This window comes from Balaenoptera physalus (genome assembly GCF_965194825.1).
Source record: "Balaenoptera physalus genome assembly, chromosome: 7".
NCBI classification, from domain to species: Eukaryota; Metazoa; Chordata; class Mammalia; order Artiodactyla; family Balaenopteridae; genus Balaenoptera; species Balaenoptera physalus.
The window spans coordinates 51,107,477-51,133,210 of NC_138886.1; the positions used below are offsets into that span (position 1 = coordinate 51,107,477).

The window sequence follows — 25,734 nt, forward strand, 5'->3', positions numbered from 1 at the left end:
GAAATTACAAGAAAAAAAAACAGAGCACTTCTCTGCTTCACCTTCTTTCCCTGCCTCAGCACAAGCTCACACAGTAGGGACCTGATTTGCTACATCCTCATCATCTGCAAGTGTGTTTTAACTGCACTTGGAAGGCCCAGTCTCCTGAAGGCAGAAGTCCTATTTTGGCAGAATGTGCTAGGGACATTGGAGAAATCCAGCCATGCTAGGCAGAGATCTAGAGGTCATCCATCAGTGTGGCCAGACTCTCTATAGCTACAAAACTGATTTTTTTTCAAAGAAAGAAAACAGCATAGCCCTGCAGAGCATTACTCCATGTGTTTTGTTTTAAAATAGGGCCCAACATCATCCAATCCAGTGGTTCTCAAATGTTGCTACAAATCAGAATCATTAGTGAAGCCTAGAGAATTCTAGTACTAAGTAGTCTAGTAGTCTAGTCCGGTACTAAGACTGCATTCCAGACCAATTATATTGGAATCTCGGGGTGGGATTCTGAGCTCCACAGTTGTTTCCAGCATTCAGCCAAGTTTGGTGATCAAACCCCCTCGCTACTCAAAGGGCCAGCGGCATGGGCATTACCTGCGAGCCTGGGAGAAATGTAAAACCTCAAGCCCTACCCCATACCTACTGAATAAGAATCAGTATTTAGCAAGATCCCCACCCTTTCTCCACATAATTCATTTGTCTATTAAAGTTTGAGAAGTACCAACATAGCCCAGCAACCAAAACCAGCTCCTGTGTCCAGCTCAACAGCAAAGTTACCCTGGCACCAACAATAGCATTGCTGGAAGTAGGTCACTGACCAGATATGACAATGAAAAAATATACAGAAAAAAAAATTTTTTAAAGGGCAAACACAAGAGCTCCAAAAACAAAGCAGTCTTGCGATAATTTAGTATAGAAAGACCCATACTCCACAACATCCCCAGAGTACATATTTTCAAGTGGATGAGGCAGATTATAAACAAATAAGCCTAATAGTAGTAGTGGTAGTAGTAATTACTAGCTGGATACATATTGGGAAAAATCAGCAGGTTTCTGTGATAGAGAATAATGGGGTGTTAATTTTAATAATAACAGTAACAATTATAGCAATAATAGCTAAGGGAGCTTGGATTTTATTCTAAGTACAGGGGAATCCATAGAAAGGTTTTAAGCAGTGGAAGTGACCTGATATCAGTTACATTTTTTAAAGATCATGGGCTGAGCAATCCAAAAGATCATATTAAAAAGCAAGTCATTCACATCAGCAAAGCATTCCAATGACTGTCCTTGTCTCCCACCAACCCCAGGTAAAGTCGAAGTCTTCATAGTCTACCAGGCCCTACATGATCTGACCGCCATCACCTGCCATTCTCCACTTCCCTCCCTCCCTCTGCTCCGGCCACACTGGCTGGTTTGCTGCTCCTCACACACATCAAGTGTGCTCAGCGTCTTTCCATTTGCTCTTTCCTCTCCTTAGAGCACTCTTATCCAGGTATTCATAAGCCTGCCCCACCCCATCCTTTGGGTTACTGTTTCAACGTCAACTAATCAAAGATAGCACCCTTGACAGCCCTATACAGTACAGCACCCGTAAGTCCCTAATTTCTCTACTGTCCTCTATTTTCTTTATCCTGTTTAGTCTTCTGTATTACACATATTACCCCTTAATATTTTCCATTTTATCTGTTTATTTTCCCACTATATATAAGTTCTAAGGACTTTGGTTTTTTCACTGCTATACTCTGAGTATCTAGAACAAACTCAGCATATACTAAGTACACAATAAATATATGTTGAATTAATTAATTGAAAAAAATGAATGAATGATGAGTGAGTGGCTGCAATATGAAAAATGCATTAGAGAGTGACAAGAGCAAAAGGAGAAAGATCAGATGGAAGGCTCTCACGGCAGAGCTGAGTGTGGATAGCGTCTTGGACTAGACCAGAGGCAGCAGAAATGAAGAGAAGTGATTACATTTGAATATATTTTTGGAAGGAGAATGAACAGAACACGTGCATGGAATGAAATATGGAAGAGAGGCGCTAGAGTAGCCAGCCTCTAAGATGGCCCCCAATGATCTGTGTGCGTTCTGGCATTCATGCCTCGGTGCGGTCCCCTCCCACAGCGAATAAGGCAGATCTGAGTGATTAGTAGAACATTGCAGAAGTGATGGTGTGTAACTTCCAATAAATGGCATTGCTGCTTCTGCCTTGCTCTCTTGGGTTGTTCACTCTGGGGGAAGCAGCCACCACGTCACCAGGACACTCAAGGAGCCCTGTGTAGTCACCTGAATGGAGAGGACCTGAAGCCTCCCACCAACAGCCAGCACCCACTTGCCAGCCATGCAGGTGGGCCACCTTGCACTAGATCCTCCAGCCCTTCAAGCCTTCATATGACAAAGCCCCCACCAATATGCAACTGTGACCGAGTCAGAACAACCTACCTCCTGTCCCACAGAAACTATGAGTAACAGTAAATATTTGTTTATTTTAAGCCACTAAGTTCTGTCATAATTTCTTACACAGAAATAAATAACTAAAACAGGGGCAGTGAGGAAAGGAGCCAACTCACAGCTTCTACCTTTAATAACTTGATGGATGGTGGTGCCATTGATTAAGATGGGAAAGACAAAGGACAAAAATTATACTCATATTTTAGCCAGAGCCAAGGTAAATCATGTTCCACATGCTTTTGTTAAAATTTATTTAGTCATTCAACTTATTTTATTGAGTATTACCATGAAACAGGCAATGTAGAAGACCCTGCAGGTACAGTAATGAATACAAATTAATCACTACCCTCAAGGAGTAAACCTGCAGATTCAAGAATCTGAAAAGTATTTGTAACTTTTTTTTTTTAAAGTATTTGTAACTTTTGTTCATAATTTTCTCTCTCTCCCATTTTTCAGAATTATTCTTAAAGAAATAATCTTTAAAGGGGAAAAAGGTATGTATGTGTAGACATTTCCTACAGTGGTATTCATTAGAGGTGAAAGTTTTTTAAAAATCATTATAAATGTCTAATAATGAAGAACCTATAAAATAAAGTGTGATGTATCAACTTATGGAATATTCTCCAGCCATCTAAAAGGATTATTATGAAGACCGAGCACCTGTGGCAGACTTGGTAAGCAGTCCACAAAAAGTTATGCTTCCCTTTCACAGGGCAGAACTGTTGCTGCACAGCAGCTGCCCAGCCAGGGGCTACATTTTCCAGACCACCCTTGCATCTAGGTGTGGCCACATGACCAGTTCTCGCAATGAGTGATAAACTATGAGAATGAGAACAGAAGTAATGTGTGTCCCTTCTGGGCTAAGGATGTTAAGGAGTAGATACGTCTTCTCCTCACTGCATATTTCCCCTTCCACAAACTCAACACAGGTGACCACACAGCTCTAGGAGATGCCAGAGGAAGAAGATGGAAAGAACCTGGGTCCCTAACTCACAGGATGGACAAGAGTCTTTGTTCATCAGCAAAATCCCCATTGGACTATTATGTGAGTGAGAAATAATTTTCTATTGTTTTTAAGGGAATAAAAATTGCCGAGGAGACCTTCAAGTCTCCTGGCAGAGAAGTAAGACAGGGAGGTCCCCTTTCTCCCCACAAATACATCAGAAATACATCTACATGTGGAACAACTCCTACAGAACACCTACTGAACGCTAGCAGAAGACCTGACTTCCCAAAAGCTGTGTGGCTGACAAGGTCTTGGTGCTCCAGCTGGGTGTCAGGCCTGTGCCTCTGAGGAGGGAGAGCCGAGGTCAGGACATTGGTCCACCAGAGACCTCCCAGCTCCACAAATATCAAATGGCAAAAGCTCTCCCAGAGATCACCATCTCAACGCTAAGACCCAGCTCCACTCAATGACCAGCAAGCTACAGTGCTGGACACCCTAAGTCAAACAATTAGCAAGACAGGAACACAACCACACCGATTAGCAGAGAGGCTGCCTAAAATCATAATAAGGTCACAGACACCCCAGAACAGACCACCGGACATGGTCCTGCCCACCTGAAAGACAAGATCCAGCCTCATCCACCAGAAAACAGGCACCAGTCCCCTCGACTAGGAAACCTACACAACCCACTGAATCAACCTTAGCCACTGGGGGCAGACACCAAAAACAATGGGAACTACGAACCTGGAGCCTGCAAAAGGAGACCCCAAGCACAGTAAGTTAAGCAAAATGAGAAGACAGAGAAATACCCAGCAGATGAAGGAGCAAAGTAAAAATCCACCAGACCAGACAAATGAAGAGGAAATAGGCAGCCTACCTGAAAAAGAATTCAGAGTAATGATAGTAAACATGATCCAAAATCTTGGAAATAGAATGGAGAAAATACAAGAAACATTTAACAAGGATCTAGAAGAACTAAACAGCAAACAAGCAATGAAGAACAACACAATAAATGAAATTAAAAATTCTCTAGAAGGGGGCTTCCCTGGTGGCGCAGTGGTTGAGAATCCGCCTGCCAATGCAGGGGACACGGGTTCGGGCCCTGGTCTGGGAAGATCCCGCATGCCGCGGAGCGACTGGGCCCGTGTGCCACAGTTACTGAGCCTGCGCGTCTGGAGCCTGTGCTCCGCAACAAGACAGGCCGCGATAGTGAGAGGCCCGCGCACCGCGATGAAGAGTGGCCCCCACTTGCTACAACTAGAGAAAGCCCTCGCACAGAAACTGGGACCCAGCACAGCCATAAATAAATAAATAAATAAATAAAAATTAAAAAAAAAAAAAAGAATTAAAAAAAAAAAAAAAAATTCTCTAGAAGGAATCAATAGCAGAATAACTGAGGCAGAAGAACGGATAAGTGACCTGGAAGATAAAATAGTGGAAATAACTATTGCAGAGCAGAATAAAGAAAAAATAATGAAAAGAATTGAGGACAGTCTCAGAGACTTCTGGGACAACATTAAATGCACCAACATTCGAATTATAGGGGTTCCAGAAGAAGTAGAGAAAAAGAAAGGGACTGAGAAAATATTTGAAGAGATTATAGTTCAAAACTTCCCTAATATGGGAAAGGAAATAGTCAATCAAGTCCAGGAAGTGCAGAGAGTCCCATACAGGCTAAATCCAAGGAGAAACACGCCAAGACACATATTAATCAAACTATGAAAAATTAAATACAAAGGAAAAATATCAAAAGCAGCAAGAGAAAAACAACAAATAACATACAAGGGAATCCTCATAAGGTTAGCAGCTGATCTTTCAACAGAAACTCTGCAAGCCAGAAGGGAGTGGCAGGACATATTTAAAGAGATAAAAGGGAAAAACCTACAACGAAGATTACTCTACCCAGCAGGGATCTCATTCACATTTGATGGAGAAATTAAAACCTTTACACACAAGCAAAAGCTAAGAGAATTCAGCACTGCCAAACCAGCTGTACAACAAATGCTAAAGGAACTTCTCTAGGCAGGAAACACAAGAGAAGGAAAAGGCCTACAAAAACAAACCCAAAACAATTAAGAAAATGGTAATAGGAACATACATATCAATAACTACCTTAAATGTAAATGGATTGAATGCTCCAACCAAAAGACCTAGACTGGCTGAATGGATACAAAAACAAGACCCATATATATGCTGTCTACCAGAGACCCACTTCAGACCTAGGGACACATACGGACTGAAAATTAGGGGCTGGAAAAAGATATTCCATGCAAATGGAAATCAAAATAAAGCTAGAGTAGCAATTCTCATATCAGACAAAACAGACTTTAAAATAAAGACTATTACAAGAGACAAAGAAGGACTCTACATAATGATCAAGGGATCAATCCAAGAAGAAGATATAACAATTGTAATTATTTATGTACCCAACATAGGAGCACCTCAATACATAAGGCAAATGCTAACAGCCATAAAAGGGGAAATCGACAGTAACACAATCATAGTAGGGGACTTTAACACCCCACTTTCACCAACGGACAGACCTTCCAAAATAAAAATAAATAAGGAAACACAAGCTTTAAATGATACATTAAACAAGGTGGACTTAATTGATATTTATAGGACATTCCATCCAAAAAAACAGAATACATTTTCTTCTCAAGTGCTCATGGAACATTCTCCAGGATAGATCATATCTGGATAACAAATCAAGCCTTGATAAATTTAAGAAAACTGAAATCATTTCAAGTATCTTTTCCTACCACAACGCTATGAGACTAGATATCAATTACAGGAAAAAACTGTAAAAAATACAAACACATGGAGGCTAAACAATACACTACATAATAATCAAGAGATCACTGAAGAAATGAAAGAGGAAATCAAAAAATACCTAGAAACAAATGACAATGAAATCACGATGACCCAAAACCTATGGGATGCAGCAAAAGCAGTTCTAAGAGGGAAGTTTATAGCAATACAATCCTACCTAAAGAAACAAGAAACATCTCAAACAACCTAACCTTACACCTAAAGCAATTAGACAGAGAAGAACAAAAAAAACCCCAAAGTTAGCAGAAGGAAAGAAATCATAAAAATCAGATCAGAAATAAATGAAAAAGAAATAAAGGAAACAATAGCAAAGATCAGTAAAACTAAAAGCTGGTTCTTTGAGAAGATAAACAAAATTGATAAACCGTTAGCCAAACTCATCAAGAAAAAAGGGGAGAAGACTCAAATCAATAGAATTAGAAATGAAAAAGGAGAATTAACAACTGACACTGCAGAAATACAAAGGATCATGAGAGATTACTACAAGCAACTCTATGCCAATAAAATGGACAACCTGGAAGAAATGGACAAATTCTTAGAAAAGCACAACCTTCCGAGACTGAACCAGGAAGAAATAGAAAATATAAACAGACCAATCACAAGCACTGAAATTGAAACTGTGATTAAAAATCTTCCAACAAACAAAAGTCCAGGACCAGATGGCTTCACAGGCGAATTCTATCAAACATTTAGACAAGTGCTAACACCTATCCTTCTCAAACTCTTCCAAAATATAGCAGAGGGAGGAACACTCCCAAAATCATTCAACGATGCCACCATCATCCTGATACCAAAACCAGACAAAGATGTCACAAGGAAAGAAAACTACAGGCCAATATCACTGATGAACATAGATGCAAAAATCCTCAACAAAATACTAGCAAACTGAATCCAACAGCACATTAAAAGGATCATACACCATGATCAAGTAGGGTTTATCTCAGGAATGCAAGGATTTTTCAATAAACGCAAATCAATCAATGTGATACACCATATTAACAAATTGAAGGAGAAAAACCATATGATCATCTCAATAGATGCAGAAAAAGCTTTCAACAAAATTCAACACCGATTTATGATAAAAACCCTCCAGAAAGTAGGAATAGAGGGAACTTACCTCAACATAATAAAGGCCATATATGACAAACCCACAGCCAACATCATTCTCAATAGTGAAAAACTGAAACTATTTCCACTAAGATCAGGAACAAGACAAGGTTGTCCACTCTCACCACTATTATTCAACATAGTTTTGGAAGTTTTAGCCACAGCAGTCAGAGAAGAAAAAGAAATAAAAGGAATCCAAATCGGAAAAGAAGAAGTAAAGCTGTCACTGTTTGCAGATGACATGATACTATACATAGAGAATCCTAAAGATGCTACCAGAAAAGTGCTACTAGAAGTAATGAATGAGTTTGGTAAAGTAGCAGGATACAAAATTAATGCACAGAAATCTCTTGCATTCCTACACACTAATGATGAAAAATCTGAAAGAGAAATTAAGGAAGCACTCCCATTTACCATTGCAACAAAAAGAATAAAGTATCTAGGAATAAACCTACCTAAGGAGACAAAAGACCTGTATGCAGAAAACTATAAGACATTGATGAAAGAAATTAAACATGTAACAAACAGATGGAGAGATATACCATGTTCTTGGATTGGAGGAATCAACATTGTGAAAATGACTCTACTACCCAAAGCAATCTACAGATTCAATGCAATCCCTATCAAACTACCACTGGCATTTTTCACAGAACTAGAACAAAAAATTTCACAATTTGTATGGAAACACAAAAGACCCTGAATAGCCAAACCAATCTTGAGAAAGAAAAACGGAGCTGGAGGAATCAGGCTCCCGGACTTCAGACTATACTACAAAGCTACAGTAATCAAGACAGTATGGTACTGGCACAAAAACAGACATATAGCTCAATGGAACAGAATAGAAAGACCAGAGATAAACCCATGCACCTATGGTCAACTAATCTATGACAAAGGAGGCAAGGATATACAGTGGAGAAGACACAGCCTCTTCAATCAGTGTTGCTGGGAAAACTGGACAGCTACATGTAAAAGAATGAAATTAGAACACTCCCTAACACCATACACAAAAATAAACTCAAAATGGATTAAAGACCTAAATGTACGGCCAGACACTATGAAACTCTTAGAGGAAAACACAGGAAGAACCCTCTATGACATAAATCACAGCAAGGTCCTTTTTGACCCAACTCCTAGAGAAATGGAAATAAAAACAAAAATAAACAAATGCGACCAATGAAACTTAAAAGCTTTTGCACAGCAAAGGAAACCATAAACAAGACGAAAAAACAACCCTCAGAATGGGAGAAAATATTTGCAAATGAAGCAACTGACAAAGGATTAATCTCCAAAATATATAACCAGCTCATGCAGCTCAATATCAAAAAAACAAACAACCCAATCCAGAAATGGGCAGAAGACCTAAATAGACATTTCTCCAAAGAAGATACACAGATTGCCAACAAACATATGAAAAGATGCTCAACATCGCTAATCATTAGAGAAATGCAAATCAAAATTACAATGAGGTATCACCTCACACTGTCAGAATCACCACCATCAAAAAATCTACAAATAAATGTTGGAGAGGGTGTGGAGAAAAGGGAACCCTCTTGCACTGTTTGTGGGAATGTAAATGGATACAGCCACTATGGAGAACAGTATGGAGGTTCCTTAAGAAACTAAAAACAGAACTACCATACAACCCAGCAATCCCACTACTGGGCATATACCATGAGAAAAGCATAATTCAAAAAGAGTCATGTACCACAATGTTCATTGCAGCACTATTTACAATAGCCAGGACATGGAAGCAACCTAAGTGTCCATCGACAGATGAATGGATAAAGAAGATGTGGCACATATATACAATGGAATATTACTCAGCCATAAAAAGAAATGAAATTGAGTTATTTGTAGTGAGGTGGATGGACCTAGAGTCTGTCATACAGAGTGAAGTAAGTCAGAAAGAGAAAAACAAATACCGTATGCTAACACATATATATGGAACCAAAAACAAACAAACAAAAAAAGTTGTTCTGAAGAACCTAGGGGCAGGACAGGAATAAAGAAGAAGACGTAGAGAATGGACTTGAGGACACGGGGAGGGGGAATGTAAGTTGGGATGAAGTGAGAGAGTGGCATGGACATATATACACTACCAAATGTAAAATAGATAGCTAGTTGGAAGCAGCCGCATAACACAGGGAGATCAGCTCAGGGCTCTGAGACCACCTAGAGGGGTGGGATAAGGAGGACGGGAGGGAGGGAGGAGATATGGGGATATACGTAAGTGTATAGCTGATTCACTTTCATATAAAACAGAAACTAATACACCATTGTAAAGCAATTATACTCCAATAAAGATATTAAGAAAACAAAAAGTTTTTTTGCTATAACAAAACATTTAAGTTTTGTTAAAACATTTAAACATTCAAGTTTATTTGCTATAACAACTTACACTTTCTTAAGTAGTAGAGAAGGAACATAGACAATGCTTTAATGCTAAGTCAAAATGCAGAAATCGAAATAACTTTTAAGCTATTACAACAATGTACAATTATGTACACTTTGGGGCTAGCACTTAGAAAAATACAGAAATAAATATGTACGGTTTATTTGTTAAATAGGAGAGATCATAGATACATTTTTATCTTATTAAATTTGAATTTTTTTAAAAGGTAATATCTTCTCTGTTTAACATTAAAGTGGGAAAATACACTTGAATAAAATTTCAACCTGAAACATTTTAGTTGTCAGTGGAGTATTAATAGGAGATTAAATTCTAGTTATCTGGAAGTTTTAGCTGTGTGGATCTGCTCATTAACCCACCAATACCAAAAAAAATGAGGTAATGCTGGGCACTGTATATAACTCTAGTTGAGGGACTTCTGAGAGGAGACAAGTGCTGGAGGGGATGCAGGAGAACGGGTGATGAGGCTTCTAAGATAAGACATGGAAAATCGTGACGATATTTGTGTCCCGTGGGAATGCTCACCAAAAAGTGACCTCAGCAGAGGAGGATTTAAATAATCAAGTGGCTAGAAGGACCAGCTCTGTCAAACCAGTTTGCCTCTTTCCCCAGCCACTCCTGTCATTGCCCAATGGGCTCGTGAACAGGATGGCCGACGGCTGCAGGGAGGGAGGGCAAGCGTGGGCTCAGCACATGGACCTCCACTCACCAAGGCCGACCTGGCTGCAGCCACCGCTGAGGGCCCTATGTGTCCCCAGGAGAGACCAGCCCTCCGTCCAATCTCCACCTCTGTGTTCACATTAGCCTCTCTGTGTGCCTGTTTTCTCCTCTTCTGTAAATTCTCCCTCTCCTAATTAGCCCAAGGCAAATGTCATCAGAAAAGCTATGACTTTCAAGATCTAGTAATTGATCAAAGAAATATAACCTTTGGAAGCCCTGCTGTATAAAGAGAAAGCAACGCAACTTCAAGTTAAAAGATCTGTATATGAGTCTTTGCTCCACCCCTGACCTAAGGCAAATTGCATCACTTGTCTGAGGCACCTTGTGCTCATCTGCAAAGCTGAGAGGGTTCAGGGTCATGAAAATTCACGTAAGATGAGATTATATAAACTCTTCATGAAATTCAACATGACCCAAATCATGCTATTGCCTTCCCCAAGCCCCCTCCCCTCCTCCTACATTTAAAATTCAATTTTAGACCTTAAATTAACCCTTAAACTACCATTTCCCTTTCTGAAAAAGTCTTAGAAGTACTATCCTCTGCCAATGTTGCAGACTGCTACCTTGCAAGAAAAAGATGGTCTACTTACATCATTGGCTTTGGTTTTGTTTACAGCATTGAAGCAGGCAACATCTGACTTCTATTCCTGAGTGAAACCCAGACCACAGCCTGGGGTGGTCTGAGCCATGGCACTTTGCTGCTCCCTCGCTGACCCTCCCAAAGGGGCACTGGAGGAACTGCCACACCCATACCATACAGTCTGTCTTTGACTGGAGGAAAGGAAACCTCTCCCAGCCCTGCAGACGGTGCACCAACCTGGGTGGGCTTTACTGCTACTGAGAAACATGTTCTTCAGTTCCCACTAGGAATGGGGGGCAAAGTAGACCCCAGTCCAGTGTTGCTTACACACACACACACACAGAAGGCACACAGATACAGACAGATACCAGGATCCACAGGTAGCCATGAGAACACTGTCACACCTGCGCCTGCAGACACATACGTGAGGCACACACTTTCCCAGACACCCAGATACACAGACCCAGCATGAACTTGTTCTTATCCAGTCATGACTGCTAAATGCTAGGGAAAGGGAGGATGTAGCAGGTAGCCATGTGCAATTACCATCAATCATTTCCCTCAGGGCAGTTACTTATAATCCCTCTGAGTCTATGCTTCTAACTAGATGCCAGCGTCTTCCACCAACTCTCACGCCTCACCTAGATTGCATCACCATTTACTCCACCCATGAATGGGCACAGCAAGTGCCTCAGGAATCGATATGCCCTTCCACATACCACAGACCAGTGTCCTGAAATAGAGAAAATTTTATTTCATGAAGTTTTCTCCCAGCACATCCATACTTTACAACGTGTGCCATATACAACGGATTTTTTAAATGATTTTATTTCTGATGGCTCCCTCTTTTCAGAACACTAATAACTACTCTTCTAACCTAGATTTAGTATGAGTTCAGTTTCTAATTAGCTCAGATTAAAGTCCCGGAGAGCAGCAATATACAACTTAAACCCTCAGGCTAGAATCTCAGGGTAGACGTGGAATTTTGATACCAAATGATTTTTCCCCGGTAACATAACACTAAAGAAAGCAGGATTGTTTTCATGTGTGAAATCCCTTAAATAAGATTTCCACTTTATGGTTTCCTTTTAACTTTAAATAAGTCATAAAAAAAAGTCCCACAGACAGAAAAGAAAAAGTAAGCATGACATTCTTCAATAACCTCTGGTCACTGTGTCACATCCCTGTAATTCCCAAAGTGAATCAGAGAGAGTAAAGAGGGCACTAAACAGAAACTTCCTTGATGGTTCGCAGACAGAGTGCTGTACAGGACCACACAGCCACCACCATGTCCACCTACAAAGTGCATGGAAAGCCATAAACACAAAGATGCCTGTTTCTCATCTTCTTGGTTAAACAAAAAACAAAAGTCATGAAGGAAACCCAGAGCCACGCTGCTGTGGATGGCCAGGCTTCAGTCTCTCGTCCCTGCTGTCAGAGAGGAGTACCAGCCCCTGACCACTGCTGCATATGAGTAAGCAGGAGATGGCTAAGTGGAATTTTGAGAAATAACAAACTCAAGACATGGATGTAGTTATCCAAACATCAAGGGACTTCTCCATTTGCACATGGATAATTGTGCAGTTATACGCTTTGTTACACAGAGACCAGATGGGAGCAACCGAGCTCATCCTCAGATGCCTGTTCCCCTGGAAGCCTTGACACACATACCCAGGGGCTGGAGGGTGAGACGAGAGTTCATTAGAACCAAACCAAGCTGTATTTCACGTTTGATTCCCAACATCTGAACAGGTGCAGAAAAGTCACGGGCATCTGGAAGTTTGGCCAAAGTTCTATTCCTCAATCAGCCCACCAATTCTCAAGGTCTCACTGAGAAGATCAGGCACTCTAGCTTTCCTTGGGTGCAAAATGGGGGCAATGAAATTGAGACTTATGTTCCTACTGGTAATTCAGTGCTTGGAAGATACTGAAATCTTTACCTTAAGATATAGAACTCGGCTCAGTGAAAGAAGAAAGGGCTCTATCTGCTGCCATTTTATGAGGTGATCAACCCAACCAGATACCAGGATAAGAACTATTGGATCCATCTGGGTCAAGAAAGCAGGGCTGAGTGCCCTGAGATAAGCTGAGATTTTGGCATTCAACGGGAAATGATGCAAAAATGGACTTGCCACCTGCCGGCTATATGACTTTGGACAAGATCCTGAATCCTCTGTATTTCAGTTTTGTTACCTAAAAGATGAAGGGTGAAAGAAAGTAACACAGCCAAGCTCCAGTTCAGCATCTGACACCCAGTAAATCTTTGATATATTTCCCTTGCCTGCCTTGCTGGTGTCATTTCTTAATTCTTAATTATGAATTTCTAATTCATAGTAATTGAATGCATTTGTTGTTTCACTAACCTGCAATGGTTTTCTAATTACAAATATATATATGACATTTATATATATGACAAATATATGTATATATAGTACATATATGACATTTAGAAAGTACTCATAAGCAAGAAGAAAGTAAAACTCATCTGTAAACCTAAAAGTGACCACAGTAAATATTTCAGTGTCTAACCTTTGTCTATGTGTCTTGGGATATCTCTCTCTCTCTCATTCACATATTTATATTTTTACAAAAGGGACTGTCGTGTAGTCTACATCTTTCACTTAACATATCTACCCCTTCTGTGGAGTCTTTCTCCGTCACTGACTATTTTTCCACAACATGATTTTAGTGGCTGTATAGTCTTCCATTATTTAAATGTACCATGGTTTACTGACCAATATAAAAGCGTTCTTTTACCTAAGTTTTTATATGTGAAACTAAAAATGTTTGAGGATTAAACCCATCCTTATGGAATAAATTTAACTCAAAGTAGCTTGCCACCAATTAAATAGAAAATTAGTTGTAACACACCTACGTAAGTGCAATGTCTTCTTTCTTCTTTAACCACCAGATCTGCTCATTAAGAAACTGCTAAAGTCCATGGTGATCAGTGACAGGACCTCATGTCTGTATCCTCGCCTTGGCCCGGATCTTCCTATTTTCATTGCCCCATCTATGCCTCTGACTTGCACCGTCCACTGGTATGTCCCATGCCAGACTGCTAACTTACCCACGTCACTGAGCTCACAGCAGAAAGCTGTCCGTACAAGATCCTGCCTGGAATGCAGGATTTATACTACTTATATTTCTTACTATTGGTCCATCCAACTCCAGCACAAGTTCTATTTATTATCATAGAAACATAGGTCATTTGGGAACATTTAGTCACCTCCTTCAACTGTATGCTGTCTTCAGATATTTCTGACATCTGGGTCTCTGCTCTACTCTCTTTTTGAATATATCCAGGGAAGAAGATGTATTTTCCGGGAGGGGGTGTCCTGGGCACATGTGCACACACATATGTTATTTGATAAACTATCTAAATGCTTAAGAACACTTTCCATCTGGAACCTTTATAAGTAGACAGTACACACACACACACACACACACACACACACACACATATATAAAATCCCAAAAGAAAAAACTCACTATCTTTGGCTCTTTTATAGATAGAATATATATATATAGATTCATATACATATTCCTCTATATATGTGTGTATTTTTTCCCAGAAAAATCTCAGTCTCTCTTTATAGCTATGTGTTTTTCCCTGAGTAGCAGTCACAGTCAATTAAAATACATATATGTGGATCTTTGAGTAAATTCCATCAGACCAATATCTGTCTGGTTGGGAAATAATTACTGTCCATTTGCTAAGTGCCACCAACCGTTGTACTATGTTCCAGTGAACTAAAGACCTCTGGCGATCACAGATTTACAACTCAGCAAGATTAAACAATTTACTGTTATTTATGACAGCAAAGCTAGGTCTTCTGTATTATATTCCGCGTTAGCATCTGTCACTTTACATTTGGGAGATGCTGTCCAAAAAAAGATTATGCCTCCTAACCAAACATTCAGCAGGGCTGCAGGAACAGGCACCCTGACAAACATCCTGACAAAATGCTTTAAAGCATCGCTAGAGCTTGCAGCTGTGCATTTTCAGACTACTCAGCAGATGAGCGTGGAGTCTCTTAGCCTCTGCTTGGTCTGTTCCTCTCAGTAATCCCTCACATGGCCCAGTCCATTAGGCTTGAAAATCCGCATGAAATGAGCAGATTAAGATCTGGCCTCAGGTGGGGGCAGTGGAGCAGGTATAGAAGGGTGGGTCTGCTCTTAACGTAGCCTGAGCCTCAGAAAGGTTTAAGATTGAAAAGCATGGCATTGACTCAGCTGATTCATAATAGGAAATAATGCACAGACCATGCAAAAAGAAGTCCTTTATGTTGAGTTAAAGTCTACGCCAGAGCAGCTGCTGCCACCTCAAGTACCGTGACAGGGTGTGCGTACGTGTGTGTCTGTGTGTGCATGAGTGAGTGTGTGTGTGTGTGTGTGTGTGTGTGAGCGTTCATGCTGGGAGAGGGGAGAGGATCATGAGTTCAGCAGTCGCCACCCAAGCCTTAGCCAGCAGCCTGCAGAAATGCCGAAAGTCTTATGAAAGCAACTGTGATCACCACATCGACGGGCGCCTTCTGTCAGTAAGGCTACTCAGAATAAAAAGCATATATGCACATGTCCTTGTATTTTAATCAGAGAAAAATAGTTTGGTAATAATTGTGCTATGTGAATCAATAAAATAATTGACAATAATCCATTACCTCATTCAATCCTCCCAAAACCCCTGGAAGATGTGGAAGGCAAGTATTACGACCGTGCCTATTTTTGTAAATGAGGAAACAAACCCCAGAAAACTAGGTGACTTCCCCACAGTCCTACACGTTGCAAATGACAGTATAATGATTCAAATTCAGAGTTTCTCCTTTTTTCTTAACTACTCTCTAGTGATGTGTTTAATTATGAAAGCAAGGCATATATACGTGTGTAATTACTTAATAAAGAGAAGTATATGAGTAGAAAGGGAAAGGATTCCCCTCCCCCACCAAACACACCCACATACCCCAGATATATTCACTGTTAACTGTCTGGACTATGTTCCTCCAACCCTATTTTCTATGCCTAATTATATACACAAAAGTGGGATCATGCTACACATGACCCTCTACTAATTGCTTTGTTTCACTTTAACAAACTATCATCCACATCTTTCTCATGTCACATATAGATCCACGTCCTTCATTTATGGATATTAATGCATTCCTGGTGTGGTTGTGTCATAAATTATGTACCTGTTCTCTACTGCTGAACATATAAATTGTTTCCAAGTTTTTTTTTTAATAAAGCTGTTTTGTTTTTTTAAGTTTTGGGGGGGGCGGGGGGGGGGCCCGAGCCGAGCAGCATGTGGGATCTTAGTTCCCCAGACCAGGGATCAAACCCACACCCCCTGCATTGGAAGCGTGGAGTCTTAACCACTGGACCACCAGGGAAGTCCCTCCAAGTTTTTCTTTAGCAAAATGCTGCAGTGAGTATTCTTGTACATAAATGTTTCCACATTTGTATTAGAAAATTTACAGGATATATTCTTAGAGTAAGGGATTCTTAGATTATTGGACAAGTACTCTATTAATTTAGATACATACTGCCAAATTGCCTGACCAAAAAGTTGTATCAATTTAACTTCCACCAACAGTATACAAACATGACAATTTTCCAACACCTATGCCAGCTCTGCGTATTTTCCGTTTTTTTCAAATTAATGGATTGTTTTTATTTTTATTTCTTTGGTTACTAACGAGGCTGATCACCTTTTCATGCATTTGTGGTGGTTGTTGACAATATTTCTTTTAAACTGTTTGAATTTTCTTATTGATTTGGGAAAGCTTTTCATATATTGTAGATATTAACCATCTCCTGTAAAACTCTCCTCCTAGTATTTTGTGAGGTCTTTTGTCAATCAGGATAAACTCTGGTCCTATGATTTCAAATTCTTTTCTCTTTTTTATTATAAATGTCTAAATATAAAACTACATATCCCTAGCTACCAAACTGGACTCTTATTAGAGGAAAACAATAGAAAGGCAGTAATTATTCTATTTGTACAAAGCACCTATTAGTAGAGACTTGGAAAGAAAATTGTCTGTGACTTTATGCCAAGAAAAAGAATTTCTTTGGGGATTCAATGTTCCTAAAAATTTTTTTTCTTCAGACAAATACAGGCATTACTCCAAAATTTGACGTCACTAACAATGCAGGAGATGAAAGGTATTGAAAGACTCAGAAAATGTGGATTTTAACAAGTCTTGTGTATATCCCAGATATCCTCTTATTCATAAGTAATGAGAGTGAAGTCAGATGAAAGAACCGAAAACTTTCCCTTTGGCTATGCAAGTATAAACAGTAAAGGCATACTGGCCAAATCTTGAGTGTTTGCAATTAGCTGTCAAGGCTGTAGGCTAACAAAGGACATTGCAGCCCTAGCTTTTTACCTTCAATTTAAAAATCCCTGGGAAATTTAGACTTTTTTTTTTCTGCTGCCTATTATTCCCAAATAATCCTATTACAGTGTTCATTCATGTCACTGTTGTCTAACAGAAGAGTGGCCAGAGCCCAAAAGATGAAGGGTAAGGTTGGTAAAGCCAATACCTCTCCTTAGATTCCCCCAAAATAGGTTCCAACTGCTATTCCTCAAGGCTGTACAGAAACTAGCAAACTTCCAGAGTTCACAAAGGGAACAGATGTTTTATAAAAAATTCTTAGGGCAAGTTTCAGACATAATGTTGCTGATGGGTATCTGTCTTTTCAATAAACATCATTATACTTTATCACAAGATTTAATAAAGCAGCTTAGTTAAAAATGCCATCTGGGTCTCTGGACACATTAAACAAAGCTTAAAATAACCCACCCTAGCAACTGGGAGGGCCCAGCTGTTCTCAAAACCTCTCCCACTCCTTTTACTTCCTCATAAAAAAATGAATGAGGACTTGAGGCTAAAAGAGTCAAGAATGAACAGACCCAGACAAGGATAAGGGTGGAACCAAGGGCTCCCTAAAATTTGCTATTGCTCATATAATAGATTTTCCATTTCCACAATTCAGGGGATGAGGATTTGGGAAGGGAAGCACGATAAAGTTATGGGAGGCTCTTTAGGGTTTTCTAATGTATTACAAGCCAGCCCTTCCTAACATCTGGGCCATAGTAGCCCATTCCATTCACCTATTCTGTTGTGAACACCCATAGAAAATACAGAGCAATCACCACCCAGTTCTTTTCCCTTCTAGAGATAGGACCTGGAGCTAGCCACGCCCAGATTTCCACATCCATTCCAGGAAAGAAGCCTTAGTGTTACAGTACATGTTTCCCTCTCTTGCTTCCTTCTTCTTTCATCACTGCTGGCCACCCACCACCATATCCCACTCTGCTTCTCTTCCAAATATATGTTCCTTGTCTTTGGGACCAAACCAAAATTTGTTGCCCAGATAGTTCTCATAAATGCCAAGGCAAGTGTATTCTCATTCTTTGGAAACAGACACCTCTTTATGACCTGTTGGAATCAAATACAACCTGTGTCAGCATCTATCCGGAGGGCACGCCCAAGCCCCTCACTGATCTAGCATTCCTCATATCATTTCACTTCATTTTCTACCTCTAAAAGATTTCACAAGCCATTGAGGAGCTCTTGAATTCTGTAAGCTGCACTGTATGCCAATATTATTATCATTAATGCTGATCATCATATGGCCAGTACAGTGCATGGCTAATTGACAAATGGATTTTCCCTTGGCTAAAACTTGTTACAGAGCTCTAGGTTAGTCCATACATGCAGTCAAATCATTATTATCTGAGATGTATTCAGCTGACCATAATAATACTCCCTTGTATTTCTTAGTGCTGTGGATGTTACAAAATGCTTTCATATGCAGTGCTTCATTTGATTCTCAGGATAATTCAGAGATGCTATCATACCCAATTTATAGATGAGAAAACAAGTGGTTTCTAGGTATGTCAAGAGGTTAAAGCATTTGCACTGCAACTGGTATGTCAGAGCTAGGAAAATAAGGCAAGCCCTCCAGCTGCTGATACAGTGCTTTTTCTACCATACCTCATTGCCTCCTGGGCTAAAGTCAAAAGAGAGCGTGGTTATCGTATGAAGAAATCTGGTTTGGGTTTGCCAATTACGTATTTGTAGTATTTGTCAACCTCCTTTTATTTAACCAATAGTTGCTTTTGATTGTAACAGTCTGGCTCCATTAAACACACACACACACACACACACACACACACATTTTAAATGCTAAATTATAGAAGTGTGCTGTCCAGTATGGTACCTACTAACCACTTGTGGCTACCTAAGTTTCGATCTTAATTAATTAAAATTAAATGAAATGTAAAATTCAGTTCTTCAGCAGCATCAGCTACATTTCAAGTATTCAACAGTCAAGTGTCCTAGTTGGCTAGGACAGTGCAGATTACAGAACATTCCCATCATCACAGTAAGTTCTGTTAGACAGTGCCAATATACAACGTCATCTCAGAAAAAGGAGACTTTATCTAAAGTCAGAAACATCTTCAGGCAGACACAGTTCTGTCACCTGTCCAATATTAAAGGTAGTTTAGGACTAAAAAAGAAGATTTTAACAAAGAGGAGAAAGAAAGACAGATGCCCTTAGCCACAAATGGATCTACCCAGAGAAGGGCAAAGGCATTCCTGTAGCCATTATGATGCATTTAGCTTTTCAATTCTTTAAGACATTAGAATAAATTGATACATAGAGGATCTAAACCCCTGAGGAGGATCTAAAGCAGATGGAAATAGAAATAGGATAAAAAAATCAATTAGTTTCAAACTAAGTCTGATCTCAATTCATTTAAATGACACTATTTACTTCATATACTTAGTTTTTTGTTGTTTGTTTGTTGCTCTATATAGCATGACATAGTTTGTATCTTTAAAGGGGGATTAAAATACTTCTGGGGTTTTTTAGATAAATTCACATAGCCCCATAAAAACTATTAAAAAAAAAAAGGTAGTTTCTTTTCATTCTTCAATAATCTATTCAAATTGATTATATAAAAATCCAGGAGTCCATAGGGATATTCGAAAAAGTGAAAGCAAAACAAAACAAAATTCATGTGTCATCAATGGAGGTGGCTATTTCACCAAATTCTTACTCTGAAAATTGATGATTAAAAAAGAGAGAGAAATAAACACATATTCTGTCTTTCCAGAAGGAACTATATTACAGAATAATCAAATAGCCTAGTAGTGAGGAAAATACCCAGTTTATAGAAAAATGCCAGCTAAAACATGTAGATGGAATTAGAGAATTTGAAAATCATCATTTTGAAACCCCTAATGAAATAATCAACTCAAGCCAGTATCATTAATGGATGCTAAAACAATTGGGTAAAAATTGATAAGGAACTGAATATTCACATGGTACAAAGTTCACCCCATAGCCTACTGCTAGTCCCAAAGGGGAAAATAATGGACCATACCACCATAGCTCTATAATTATCTCAGCATCACGGATGATGGAACAACCAGAGATTATGTTTCCTTGTATTATGCAACTGAATACACACCATCACCTATGAAATAATCTTATAAAAAAATATCAAACCTGACTCTAATTAAGCCTTTAGACTGATTTCTAGTTCACATACACACACAGGGAATAGAGTGAAAAGTCAAATGACACCATAAAGAAGTAATCAGAAAATTCCAGAGAGGAGGTGGAGGAGACATTCTATAGAAAAACCAACCGACCTAGTCTCAGCAACAAGTCAATTTTGTTAACAAAATAAAAATAAAAAGGGAGGTACTTTCTAGGTTAAAAGAGACTTAAGACAAATGTAGTGTGTGTTCCTTGATTAGAAGAAACAAGTTTGAACAAATTAGGTATAAAAGACATTTCAGAATAATTGAAGAAATCTGAATGTGGACTGGGTCATAAATAATGTAAAGAAATAATTTTTTATGTTGTTTGGGATGTTAATGATACTGTCACTATCAAGGAAAATGTTCTTCTTTTTTAGAGATCCATACTGAAGACCTTAGGGTAAAATGTCATGTTCTTTAATATACTTTAATATACTTTAGCCCCTCGAAAAGATGAATCAAACATAGAAAAATGTCAACAATCTAGGACAAGGGCATATGGATGTCGTTAATCTATTCTCTGTACTTTTCTGAAAGCTTGAAAGTTTCATAACTTTATGAGAAAGTTTTTTAAAATCTCAAATTGTACAGGTGTTTGTGTAGGAATCTATTTCAAACTTTATGAGATATTAAAATATTAATAGTGTAGTTTACTGTTTTAGAAATTCCAAACTTCTGTTTTCCTCCAGCAATTACATAATTGAAGAGCAACTATCATTTTTTATAGAAAAACTGCTTTGTAAAATTAACTTTTTCAATCAAAACCAAGGTTTTTCAGAGAGAGAGAATGCAGCCCACCTGGTTAGAATCAAGTCAGTTCAAAGAGAATAAATTCTATCGTCTACTATTTTCTTTTTTTTTTTTTTACTATGAATATCCAATGGGAAATCAAAAAAGGCCAAAGCATTTGGAATCGAAGTTCCCCATTCCTGAGTATAATCAGCAGGCCAAGTCAGGAGGCAAGTGCATCCCCAACAATTTGCAATCATGCAAGACCAATTTTGCTTACGGTGGTCCCTTTTAAACCGCCTCTCTCCTGAAGTCAGCCTTCTGATTATTCACTTTGCTTTAGCAAAAGCTCCCACGAAGGTGAACAAAATGAGGAAAAGACTGGTGAAAACTGGTTGTTTGAAATCTTTATAAGAGTCAACCATCCTTTCCCCCATGCCCGTCCATCTTAGAATTAATACTTTCAGATTATTTAAAAGACGGTGCTTCTGTGTGGACTTTAGTTTGTCATTCTGTCCTTCATAACAACTGGTAGATTAAATTTGACTCTATTTTAGGTATATATTAACGTATGCTAACTATCTCCTAAAAGAAACTCCACTCTTAAAGTCAATAAAATGTGTTTACAGAGCAGACCCACTGAAGTTAAGAGATTGAAGAGTCCTTAGGGTAAAGTATGCCAAGAAATAATAAAGCATAATAATAATGTGTCCATGCAAATCAACAACTGTAACTTCAAAACTATCCTGACCCACAGTAAATACTGGACAGGCTATGTTTTTCTCACTTCTTGGAAAACCTGGCCCGGGAAGGAGTATGAAAGCTGCCACAGCTCTCCCAAGGCTCATTATTCTCCATCATTCCACGGGAACGGCTTTGTCAGACAAGAGTAAAAGACCATTTGTTAACCTCTCTCCAAATCCCTGATTCAAGCCAACTTTCATCAATCCCAAGTGAGGAGCCAGAGAGAAATACAAGTCTTATATCTCCAGCAGCATCATCTGCTGGGGTTGGAGATCACAGTTCCACCACCCAGCTCACCCTCACCCCTACCACCCCACCCCACTCCCCAGCCAGGCCCTGTTTCACCCAACTGCTTTTTGGTTAGTAAAAAAAAAATCCTCTTTCTCTATTCCTGAAACACTGAGAAGGGAGAGTTATAGTAGACAAATGTGAAGCATGGACAACCTCAAAGCTGTTTTTTTAAGCAAGAAATGAGAAAATTAAAAAGGATAGGTTTGGAAAGGAGGGAAGGAGGGAATTCAAAAGCCAGATAATTGTTTAGTTTCACTTTTTTAAATGTTCACACTCATTTATACATCTGCAGAGGTTTCACTTAAAGGAAAGTTCTATGTGTGTGGATCTGACTGCATTAACAAGGCTTAAGTTCCTCTTTTAGACAATGTTTCCCACAGAAAATTCAGGGACCCTTGAAGTCAGTATCCCTCTTGAGACGCTGCTGGCTTTGGAAAGGAGGAAATCAGGGTATGGGGATACTTCAAAAGGTGCGTCTAGTTGTAGGATAGGGAGAAAGGAAGGAGAAAGAGAAAAACTCAAGGTCTGAGAATTCACATTGCAAAAGAAGACTACTTAAGTCGTGCGAGAAGGGGGAGGAAATGAGGATGAAAACTGCAGGGGAGAAGAGGCATGAAATGTTGTCAACTGCCAAAGGGCATCGTGGAGAGAAGTTGGGAATTGCTTTAAGAAAAGCATTGCAAATCTCATTTCTGACCATTTAGAGATTTGCCTCCCCGGAACGGAGAGTCCAGTCTGTATAGCTTCAAATTGATCCCCGTCCCATCCTTTCCCTAATCAAATCAATTATGAAATATAACTCCACGAACCAATGATATTAAAAACCTTCAGGGTCCACGCTTGCTAAATATGTCAGTAACCAACACTGGTGTGTGTGTGTGTGTGTGTGTGTGTGTGTGTCTTCGGAGCCAACACTACTGTTAAATTTGGCAGAGCCAAGATGTGGAGTAGAAGAAGACTGCAAATAGGATACAGGAGTGGTGGGGGGGACAACTATCAATATACTGGTAGCGGGAGGGTAGTGAAAAAGGTCAGAGCAAATATTTTTAAAGGGCTGGGAAAGAGAAAGTCAAGAACAGCGAGCAGGTGCAGGACATGGTCAGAGTCCAGAGAGAGTTCAGGGCGATGTGGCAGGTCGGTCGGGATGCCGGCTGGGCTCAAAGAAGGGCGAGGAACACTTAAGGCCTTTCGGAGCGGCGGGCGCGACACAGCCCGGGCGTCCCGGGTGCGCCGGGGAGGCTGCGGGGAGCTGCGGTGGCGGGACGCGGGCGGAGGGGACCTGGGGGAGCGGCCGAGCCTGGGCGCAGGGTGGGGGTCTGGGCCGGGCCTGGGGCGGGCCGGCGGAGGGGGCAGGGTGAGGAGGCGGACTGCGGACGCGAGGGGCGGCATGTCACTCACCCCGTTGGCCGCGGCCATCTGCACCACGATCTCCGTGGCCGTCCTGCTGAAGTACCTGCCGTCGCTGCCCACCACCATGGTGCAGCCCTGGCGGTCGCGCAGGTCGATGGACGACAGCACGCTCTGGATGAAGTTGGGCAGGTAGTTGCGCTGACCCTCGAAGAGCCCGGTGGGCCGTCGCAGCCCCCCGCCGCCAGCCGGCCGCTGGTCCTCGTAGGGCGCCGTCGGCACCGTCAGCACCGGGATGGGGCTCCCCTCCATGGCGCCTCCTGGCCGGTCCTGCCGCGGCTCCGGGAGCCGGAGGGAATCTGCAGCCCGACGGGGCCCCCACCAGCTTGGCGGCGCGCCCGGGCTCCGCCTCGCGCCGCGGCCCCCTCTGCGGCCGGCCCGCGCCCCGCGCCCTCCTGCCGCGCCGACCGCTCCTCCCTCTGCGCGCGGCCCCTAGCTGCCCCGGCAGAGTTTGGCCTCTACCTTCCAAGAAAAGTTCGCACCCGCCCAACTTCCTCTCCGGCCGGAGCGCCCGAAGTGCCCGCAGCTTCTTCTCCCAGCTGGAACCACTTTCGGGGTGTCCCAAAAGCCCCTTCCCAGCGCCAGCTACCCCGATCCCGGGGACGCCTCCTCGGAAGCCTAGCCCGAGCCTTCCCCGGTGATCGCGTCTTCCCCGGCACACCCTCCGCTAGAAAACAGCCGGGGAGTGGGTGGTGAGAACTTGACCAGGATTGGGCGTCCTCTCCCCGTACCCGCGGCCCCTCTCCCCTCCAACCGGCAGCCCTGCCTCCCGGCCTCCCAGGGAGTGAGCGGTTTACAAGCACCAGTTTCTCTTTTGAACAAGGACAGGGGTGGAGTTGGGAGGGGGCTGAAACCTTTTGCCATCAGAGAACAGCCCCAGCCAAAAATAACCCTGGAAGAGCGAGCTGAGAATTGTTATCTTCTGCCAGCGCTGAAATTGGAGGCTGGGCGCTGCGAGTGTGTCTGCGTGTGTACACACACCCCACCACTACCATTTGTTGCAGGGAATCACATACTGTCAGGCCCTTCAATCCAGCAGGATCCACCCAGCCATCCACACTTTTCCCCAGGCTCTCTGAAGGCAGCACACTTCTCAGGAAGAAAACTTTTTTTTTTTTGCTTGTTTGTTGTGGTGGTCTCAACAGCAGCAACACAGATGCGTGGACGCATACTTCCTTATTCTTCTTGCCCTTTCACCCACCCTGGCCCAGCTCCTGCTTAGAAACAGGTTGCCCCACACTGTACGTGTCCACACTGCGGAGCTCTTACCAGGATTCAAGGCTTTCACTAGGAGGAAGGTAGAGCCCTTTGTAAGGTCCTACCAGGAATGAACGAACAAACCCAAATTAAAGAAGGACAGGGTACCAGGAACTGGGCTTGCTCCTTTCACAAGCTTTCTGGCATTTGGGGGTGGGGGGGGTCAGAGATGTTCTGCCTTCTCTCCATAAAGCCCACCAAAAATCCCAAATCAAGAAATTCCCCATAGAAAATCAACAGGCAAAAAGGATAAAGCCCAAAAGGGAAGAAACAATTCTCATTTTTGCTTCTATCTCCTTTCACCCTCAAAGCATTTTTGCACCCACTAAAGTCACTGAAATCTCCTGCTTCTTCTCCTCCTCCAAATATTGTCCACTTCCTGGGACTAAGCTGGATTTGCTGCAGGATTATAAAGTGTTTGATCATAGTAAGATGACTGTGAATAACAGCTCACACTTATATGTTGTTTTGCAGTTGACAAAAGGCTTTGCATCTGTTTTCTCTTTGGAGGCTCAAAACAACTAAAAGAAGTAGTAATGGCATTCATATCATTCCCGTTTTACAGATGAGAAAAAGGAGGCTTTCTGTGAGGTTGAAGGAAGTGGCCAAGATGGCACCTACATTCAGTACAAATTCTTATGTGGCCCTTCCCCTTTTTATTAATATCATTAAAGTGTGAAGTCATCAGCTGAATCCTACTGAGACTCTTCAGC

General features: G+C 41.1%; 1 protein-coding gene across 1 annotated transcript in view; it reads right to left on the bottom strand.

Moving 5' to 3' along the window:
- The window catches only part of PGM5 (phosphoglucomutase 5), a 187,201-nt gene extending 162,642 nt beyond the window's left edge, over window positions 1–24,559 (bottom strand). Inside the window, exon 1 of the mRNA XM_082471002.1 lies at window positions 23,756–24,559. Within this exon, the coding sequence (XP_082327128.1) occupies window positions 23,756–24,016 (261 nt within the window). The 5' untranslated portion in view covers window positions 24,017–24,559. The remainder of the gene's footprint in view (window positions 1–23,755) is intronic.
- Between the last annotated feature and the right edge of the window lie 1,175 nt (window positions 24,560–25,734).